The 8515-nt window shown below is 39.9% G+C and overlaps 1 protein-coding gene and 1 long non-coding RNA gene across 2 annotated transcripts; both read left to right on the forward strand.

The window, feature by feature from the left end:
• LOC105556823 lies at positions 1-695 on the forward strand. Its single transcript, XM_012003933.1, has 2 exons — positions 1-459; positions 538-695. The coding sequence occupies exons 1-2, from the start codon at positions 288-290 to the stop codon at positions 693-695; spliced, it is 330 nt and encodes a 109-aa protein (XP_011859323.1). The 5' UTR covers positions 1-287.
• A 5441-nt stretch (positions 696-6136) lies between these two features.
• LOC105556822 lies at positions 6137-8343 on the forward strand. The gene is made up of 3 exons (XR_001008561.1): positions 6137-6347; positions 6437-6517; positions 7388-8343. It is a non-coding gene; the product is annotated as an uncharacterized LOC105556822 (long non-coding RNA).
• Positions 8344-8515: the final 172 nt, after the last annotated feature.

Consider the following 8515-nt stretch of genomic DNA (forward strand, 5'->3'; position numbering starts at 1 on the left):
ACAGTTCAAGTTTTTCAATTGCTTCAAAGTGAAGTTTCAAGTTCAAGAGGCCCAGGGATAATTACCCAGGTCACCGTAGAAATCGCTCGGGCCATCACTCTCATAAAGGGAAGCGTAGGGGAAAGAAGAGGTCTCAGGATCGCTACAAGGAGGTTAGATCTCGACATTCCTCGCGAGACTCATCATCGACACCTCGGGCGTCGCAGGAAACCTCACGGTGCCGTTCTCCCTCTCAGACATTATCCCAGCTAATACTGGCCACGGCTCTAAAAGGCTTTCTCGCTTTTATGAAGCAACACAGCTCCCAGAGTGCAGGGAGTGTAAGTAGGGCGAAAAATCCCCCCAGTCCCACGGCGGACTCTCTTCTCCTCCAGGAGAATACAGATACCATTGTCTCTCCAGAGGTTGAGACCGAAATAGATGAGCAGACGGTTCTCCAGAACCGGGGCGTTGCACCAGGTATATTTCCTCGTTACTGCGAAGAGGAAATATAGCCGATTGCTTCATCTATTTTTTCGGTCATTTCTTTGCTTATAGAACAGCCAGAGGAGCCGGCACCAGGATGTACAGTGTTGTTTACGGACCCCAAGGTGACCCAGATAAGTGCGGAGGAAGAAGAAAACTCTGGTAGCCGAGCTGTTTGGCGAGGAACAATGCTCGTCAAGCGATGCGACTTGGGATCCTGTAATCTTTAACTCGACAAAATCCGGGCTACGTATGGGTTTAAAAGAGGAACTTCGCAACTCTTTACTTTCAAAGTACGAGCTCAAAGGAGACCTTACGTGTTTAAGACCTCCTAAGGTTAACAGAGAACTGACGTCAGCTCTGTCCAAACGGCAGGCCATTTTAAAAAGGGAAGAATACCAGGCAAAGAGGCAGACCCAAGTAGGAGCCTGTCTGAACGCACTAGGTTCGACCATAACCGACCTGGTTAAGTTTCACCAGTCCTTTCTTCAGGATAATAACTCGAAGAACATTATTGTCAAGCTTGCGGAAGGACTTCATCTTTTGTCCGATCTCCAATTCCGCTTGTCCCTTGCCAGGCAGGCATATATAAAACCGTGCCTGACGTTTGTAGGAAAATCGACAGTGGATTCCTGTAAGGTCGACGACTGGCTTTTCGGGTCAGGTTTCGCAGAGGATCTTAAAGCAGCACAGGCCTGTGAGAAGGTAGGGCGAGATATAGCCAGATCTACCTCTACCCCGACAGCGCTAAAAATCAACAATCAGCCATCTCGTCAACAAAACGTGTCAGAGCAACCGAAAGCGTCAAACTTCAAAGCTCCTGCCCAACGCACTTCATCCTCGGCTCGCCGGATAGGAGCGACGCAATCAAAGAGCCGCAGTCAGACCTACTCCAGATCCAGGTCTCGGACACGCCGTTAGTACAAGTAAGGACAGCGGGGAGGTTAGCTTGTTTTTTCCGTAGGTGGAAAGAATTAACAACAGATCCAGAAGTCCTCCAGGCTATCAGGGGTTACCATATACCTTTTGTTTCCGCCCCTCCTTCTCGTGTGCACATGCGGGTACCTTCTTTTTCCCCGGAGGTTGCAAAGGCGTGTGATGAGGAGATTTTACGCTTACTAAGTAAGGGAGCTATAATAGCTACGGCTCCTTCCGAGAACCAGTTCTTATCCAGTTTTTTCTTGGTTCCGAAACCCTCAGGAGGCATGCGTTTCATATTGAACCTCAAAGACCTTAACCTTTATCTCAGTCCACAGCATTTTCAATTGGAGGACTGACGAACGGTAGTTCAACTCATGATTCCAGGATCCTGGATGGTGACTCTAGATCTGGAAGACGCCTATCTTTTACTGCCTATAGCACAGGAATATCGTCATTTCCTTCGTTTTCAGTGGAAAGAGATTGTCTACGAGTTTACATATTCACTAAAATTCTACGCCCAGTAGTTGCTCATCTGAGAGCAGAAGAGTACTGCTCCGTTATCTATCTAGATGATCTCCTGCTTTTTGGTCTCTCAGAACAGGATGGTTTACGCAATCTAAGAGCTTCCTGAGAAAAATGTCCGATTAAATATAATCGGATAATCCAATAACATGATAACAAACGGATATGTCCGATTAAATTGTATATCCGATGAAAAATTTGATCGATTTTTCAATCAAATTTCATCGGTAATTGCATTTCATCGGATAAATTTCATCGGATATATCCATAATTTAATCGGAAAACGTAATCGGAAAAATTAACTATCGGACATACTATTTAATTGGTTTATCCGATGAAAATTTTTCTCAGTATGGACTTGCTATCGTCGCTCGGATTTCTTCTGAACTACGAGAAATCTCAACTAATTCCAGCACAAAGGTGTAAATATCTGAGTTTTATCTTCGACTCAGTGCAACAGTCTGTTGCAATCCCACGGAAGCGGCGCAGGAATCTACTCAGATTAAGGGGGGAAATACATTGACAACCTTCAAAATTTTCAATTTTTTTTCATAAAATGTTAGTATAACATCTCGAAAATGTGATGCCAAAGTTTTAAAATAAAATTCGAAGCCCTTTTGATGTTATAGCTTGTAGACATGACCCGTCTCCGTTCGATGCCGGAGCGCGTCGCAGGTATACCGACACGCACTCGGAACAGGAATGCGAACCCTTCTTTGTCTCCCTTCCATCTTTATTTTATGTAGGGCAAATGTTTCGTAGATTTTGTGTCCCCACTATTTTTGCTAGAGAAGATCTGGGTTGAGGTCAGTCAAACTGTCTCCAGAATTTGATCTGTACGGAACGTTTTTAGTCAACGGTCACTGTAGCTCCGAAAGTGATAGTGATAGTGATAGTGAAAGATAGTGAAAGATAGTGAAAGATAGTGAAAGAAAGTGAAGAGATAGAACTGGGAGCCGATAGCTGGTGCAAATGAAAAAAAGTGAAGCTATTGAAGCAACTGTGGAACTTCTGGAGCACTCTGCGTCACTTCACCCAGATATGCAGAAGCATAACTTTCCAATTTTTGAACATTTGTTGAAAGAGTACCTACTGCAAAGATGCTTAGGCGGCCACACGCAAAATGCAAACGAAAGTTTTAATTCAACGATTTGACGCTTCGCTCCCAAGCATCTGTATTCTGAAGGGCTGAAAATAATCGAAATCTCAGCATTTATAGCAGCAGGATTGTTTAATAAAGGATATTCTTCAATTTTAAAAAATATGAGTGGCTTAGATATTATTATTGGAAGGCAGAGCAAAACTTTCGCTGACGACATCGACGAGAAGCGGGTTATTCGGCAGGAGCGGCGCAGCTCTTTAACAACTAAAGAAGCTCGGCAAGCAGCTCGAGAACAAGCTATGCTGGCAAATCAGCTCTATGAAGAGACTGAAGGGCTACTATATGGACCTGGAATCGCTGACTAGCTGGTAAATCTTTGAAATCATTGAGTTTTCATTTCTCAAAACTTTAAACGCGTTTTTCTCGAAACTACATTTTAAAAACTTGCGGGAAATGTAGCTCAAAAACTATTTAACAGATTCTCCTGAAATTTGGCTTAAAATATAAATAATAACATCTGCTTCTGTGTGAACCTAAATGTAATACACAATCATTACAAAAAAGTACCTTTTTCTTGCAAAATACGACGAAAATGTTGCGAAAAAAATAGATTTTTTTTGTTAAGCGTGTATTTCTTCCATTTTTAATTTTTTGTCACTGGAGTTAGGTTCACTTAGAAGATATAACCTTTAATAATAAAAAAAAATTTGGTTTAAATGTTTCAGACAAATACATCAGACTCCAGAATTCCCGCAGATTGGCAACTCGCGTGCCGATGTCTTTGGAAGACAGTACAATATCTCCGCCATTTTTTAATATTATGTAAAATAAAAAATATATTAAAACAGCTTAAAGTATAAGTAAATAGTACATATATTTTTAAAATGTCATATAATTTATTCTCCTAACAAAAAATTCCCCAAAAATTGATCATTTTCGGCCGTCTAAATGTATTTCCCCCCTTAATGTTGAGTATCTCGATTAAACGCAAATGCCAAATCCGAAGCTTCGCACGCATGATTGGATCTCTGTTTTCAGTCTGTCCCGCAATTCAATATTATATACCAAGGCCTTGGAAAGAACAATATTACGAGCTTTGGCACACTCCAGAGATAGTTATTCAGCCACTATGGACATCCCGTCCTACCTCGCTGAGGATTTTCAGTGGTGAATTAGGGTTTTTTCAAACCTAAAACAAGCTAATTTCATCCGTTCCAGGGTGGCAGCTCGTGAAATTTTCTCGGACGCTTCTCTATCGGGGTGGGGGGCTTCCTGTGGGGAACTCCGCACCCATGGATGGTGGTCCGCGGAAGAGAAAACTAGCCATATAAATTTGTTAGAGCTTAGGGCCGCCTTCTACGCTCTTCAATGCTTTGCACCAGACTTGTGGGACTGCGATGTTCTTCTCAGAATAGATAATACAACGGCTATTGCCTGTATTAATCGCTTTGGTTCCGTCCAATATCCTCATTTATTTGCTATAGCCAGACAGATCTGGACCTGGTGCGAAAATCGCAACCTTATGGTTTTCGCATCTTACATAGCTTCTATCGAAAATACGATCGCAGATCAGGAATCCAGAGGTATCAGCGTGGAATGGTCTCTATCAGAGGATGCTTTTCATCGTTTGTCACTAGAATTTGGTCCTGTTGACCTTGACCTTTTTGCTTCAATCGTCAATGCGAAATGCACGGCCTACGTATCTTGGTTCCCAGATCCGGGCGCCATAGCAATCGACGCTTTTACACTCTCGTGGACTGACACAAAGTTCTTCGCTTTTCCTCCTTTCATCCTTTTACCTCGAGTTCTCAGGAAGATTTTAAATGACCAAGCGCAAGGAGTCGTGGTGGTACCATGGTGGTACCATGGTGGCCATCACAGTCCTGGTTCCCACTATTCCACCGCCTTCTGGTTGGAAAACCTGTGATTTTTGAACCAGCCTACAATCTCCTCTCTTCTCCTTTCAGAGATTGTCACCCTGCTTGGAGGACCCTTTCCCTGGCGGCAGGACTCTTATCAGGCAGGAAGGTTCTTAAACCCCCTCGGCCGAAATATGACTACGTTTGGGATCCGGCCCCTGTGTTAGCTAAGCTGGCTTCATTTTATCCACACGATACTTTACCGCTTAAGGTACTTTCGAAAAAATTGGTCCTCCTCCTTGCCCTCGGCACGGGTCAGCGAGTGCAAACACTCGCATCGTTCAGGATTTCGCAAATTTCATTTAATGATAAGCTCATTATCCGCATCCCGGATAGACTCAAAACGTCTGCTCCTGGACGTTCTCAACCGTTGTTTTGTTTTTCTCTATTTGCGGGAAATGAAAATCTCTGTATTTTTAGTTTAATGAAGACCTATATAGAAGTTACCAAAGACCTTCGTTCATTTTCCGGCGATAGATTATTCGTCTCTTGCATGAAGCCTTATAGGGCAGTAGGCCCACAGACCATTAGCCGTTGGATACGACCAGGTCTGGAGGAATGTGGAGTGAGGGCCGATTTGTTTACAGCGTATAGTACAAGGCACGACTCTACCTCGTCAGCGGCTCAGAAAGGTGTCTCTTTAAACTTAATTAAGCGCGCAGCCGGATGGTCGGGTCAATCGCGCGTCTTTGCAAAATTTTACAATCGCCCCATAATAAATCCAGAGGATTTCTCTGATAGCGGTCTAAGACCGTGAACAGGTTCTCTCCTATGTTTAGCTTTGATTAAGCTTGCGTGCGCGGGTCTTAGGTTTTGGACAACATACGAATGTCAACCTCAGACATAGCTATAATACATTTATTCCCGCTTATAGCTTTTTTCTTTTCTCGCCATAGGACACCTGCCGCTAATCGCGCTAATATCTTTTAGTTGACATTATATTCAGGTACTGGAGTATCATTAATTTTGGCGATTTCACAACGGTTTTTTCTTTTTTAATCATCCCCTGCAGTCAGGGGTGATCTTAGTAAAGGTTCATACAATAATTAATCTATCAGTGAAATTCTTTCCCATACCAGATACACAAATCGCCATCTAAACATCTACAATTTCCATCCAGACGAGATACGGCATAATTAATAAATCAAACGAACTCACCGAGTGAAGTTCGATTTGAATTATAGAAATATTATAAATAATTATATATTATAAATAATTAATAAGGTGTTTAATATTGCTAGAGTTCTGAAATTGCAAAGAAAAGTATATGTAGCGAATACGGTTTTGTTGCATTTTACATTACATAAGTGGACATTTCATAATACAAAATGGAACACTGCGGTCGATAATCTCAGCGCTGATAATTGGAAAGACTTTGGTTTTGACTCCAAAGATTTTGACATACATGAATACTATAGGTAAATCCTACTTTCTTATAATTTTACATCATTATTTTATAACGTTCCATTTTTCTATGTATATCATCGACATAAATTCTTACTTGCAGAAAGGCAGTAAAGGGTTGTAAATTTTACTTACTGAACGAAAACGTAGACGATCTAACAGCAGCCAGACGTCATTATAAAAGGTGAGGTGCATCTTAAAAAAATGGAGAATAGACAATTTCACCTTAAGATAGGAAATTTTTAGTTATTCTCTGGAGTTTCTGTTTGCGTCTTTAAATATTTTTTAGGATGCATACATATATCACATATCTTATTGTTAGCATTACCTATCTATTACCACAACACTCACACATTATTAAATATTCTGATAATCCTCCTTGTAAAATATGACGAGGATCTGTGTCAACTAAGAGTGTGTCCCGGCAAGAAACTGCTACTATCGCGCTACGCTAGCGCTACACGAGTGCGTTTCGGCAAAACGCAACTTTCCAATAGAACTGTAGCTAAACGTTTTCCACTTCATTGTTGCTTTTATCTGATAAATCATCGAACAATATGTTATTCATGAGCCAATCTTCAATATTTTCCATTCTATATTTGTTTCAATTAATTGGCAAACGCGACTCTTATAATTAAAATATAATTTTGTGGTCATGCTCGCTAATGTAAGTATGGCGTCCCTACAATTGTAGCAACAAAGCTGTAGCGCTACGGTAGTAGTGTCTTGCCGGAACTCACGCGGTTACAATTACCGTAAGGTAGTAGTGTGACTGATGCTCTAAATCTCGCAAAGTGCTTACTTTAATCTTTCCTGTCTTTCGGATTTACGAAGTTCGAGAAATTGATTTCAATATTCCTCGTGAAAATGTCTGTCAATTAAATTGAGATAACAAATAAATCAGGCATACTAATGTAACAATTATTTGTTAAATTTTCAGTTTTACTTTACAACATTTAGTTTATTTAATTTCTTCTCAAATATGTTATTATGTATTTTTAATACTGCAAGCTTAAAATAATATTTAACACATTAATTTTACTCGATGTTTCAGGATGGAGTGGCTTGATAAAATAATCAAGACGTTATTCGTCGTGTTTATGTTATGGATACTTTATAAGTATATAGCTACATATTAAGTAATTAAACAACTAATGTGTTAACCTTCGAACAAATGTAATCACCAACGTATTAACTTGATTGCATCTGCCCCAATATATCTCTTTCTTATTAGGCATCTTTTGTTGTGTTTCGTTAATAAGTTCTCATCATAGCCGTAAGGCAAGTAACAACAAAGTTAGTAATATTAGTTAAGAACGTTGAATTCACGAATTCCTTTTTATTATGTACTACGTATAAACGAAATTAATTAAATCGAGTAAACAAGTAAGGTGATTTGAAAATGACACATCTCATTAACGTAAGAATAATCACGAATTTACTTACTTATACATGGTACATAATAAAAACAAATTCGTGAATTCTACGTTCTTAACTAATATTACTGACTTTGCTGTTAATTGCCTTATGACTATGATGAGAACTTATCAACGAAACAGAACAAAGACATCTAATCAGAAAAAGATATATTGGGGCATATGCAATCAAGTTAGTACGTTGAGTATTATGATACATTTGCTCGAAGGTTAGCTTAAAAAACGGTTCTTCTTTCACTCCGGTGAGATCGCTTTTAGTCTTACGTTAACAAATAGTAATAGTTGATTAATTTCACAACTTTAATAATACTTTAATAGGAAACCAATGAACGAATAACTCTGGAATCAAACACAGTTATGTTGATGATTCCATAATTATATGTAGTTTAGATATTCAGTCTTATTTTACAATATTTAATGTACAGGAAGTGATATAGATCTTGTCTAATGATAATGATATTCTTGAGAGAATCAGGTTCTCCATATTAATACCTTGATCTGCATACATTGTGAGTCATTTTGTGTTTCCTTTTTCATAAACAATTGAAACAACAATATAAACCAACGCTCGGAATTAGTTGCCTTTTTCAACCTGCTTCCGGTGGTGACACCTGTTCTCGCACTACGCCGATCGCGTATGGGACCAAGCGTCTACCAAGTCAGAAATGACTCGAAAACCGTCGTCGAAACGATATCGAATCGATGCATTTTTGGTTCCATTTTCGACTTGGCTCGAAAATGGATCC

This window comes from Vollenhovia emeryi, unplaced genomic scaffold (assembly GCF_000949405.1).
Source record: "Vollenhovia emeryi isolate VEMERY1.0 unplaced genomic scaffold, V.emery_V1.0 DF939758.1, whole genome shotgun sequence".
In the NCBI taxonomy this organism is placed as follows: domain Eukaryota; kingdom Metazoa; phylum Arthropoda; class Insecta; order Hymenoptera; family Formicidae; genus Vollenhovia; species Vollenhovia emeryi.

Bases quoted from the DNA above. Each gene is read 5' to 3' on its own strand.
- LOC105556823 (XM_012003933.1), top strand. From the start codon at position 288: ATGAAGCAACACAGCTCCCAGAGTGCAGGGAGTGTAAGTAGGGCGAAA. The intron at 460-537 runs GTATATTTCCTC...CTTTGCTTATAG, and splicing joins GAACCGGGGCGTTGCACCAG to AACAGCCAGAGGAGCCGGCA.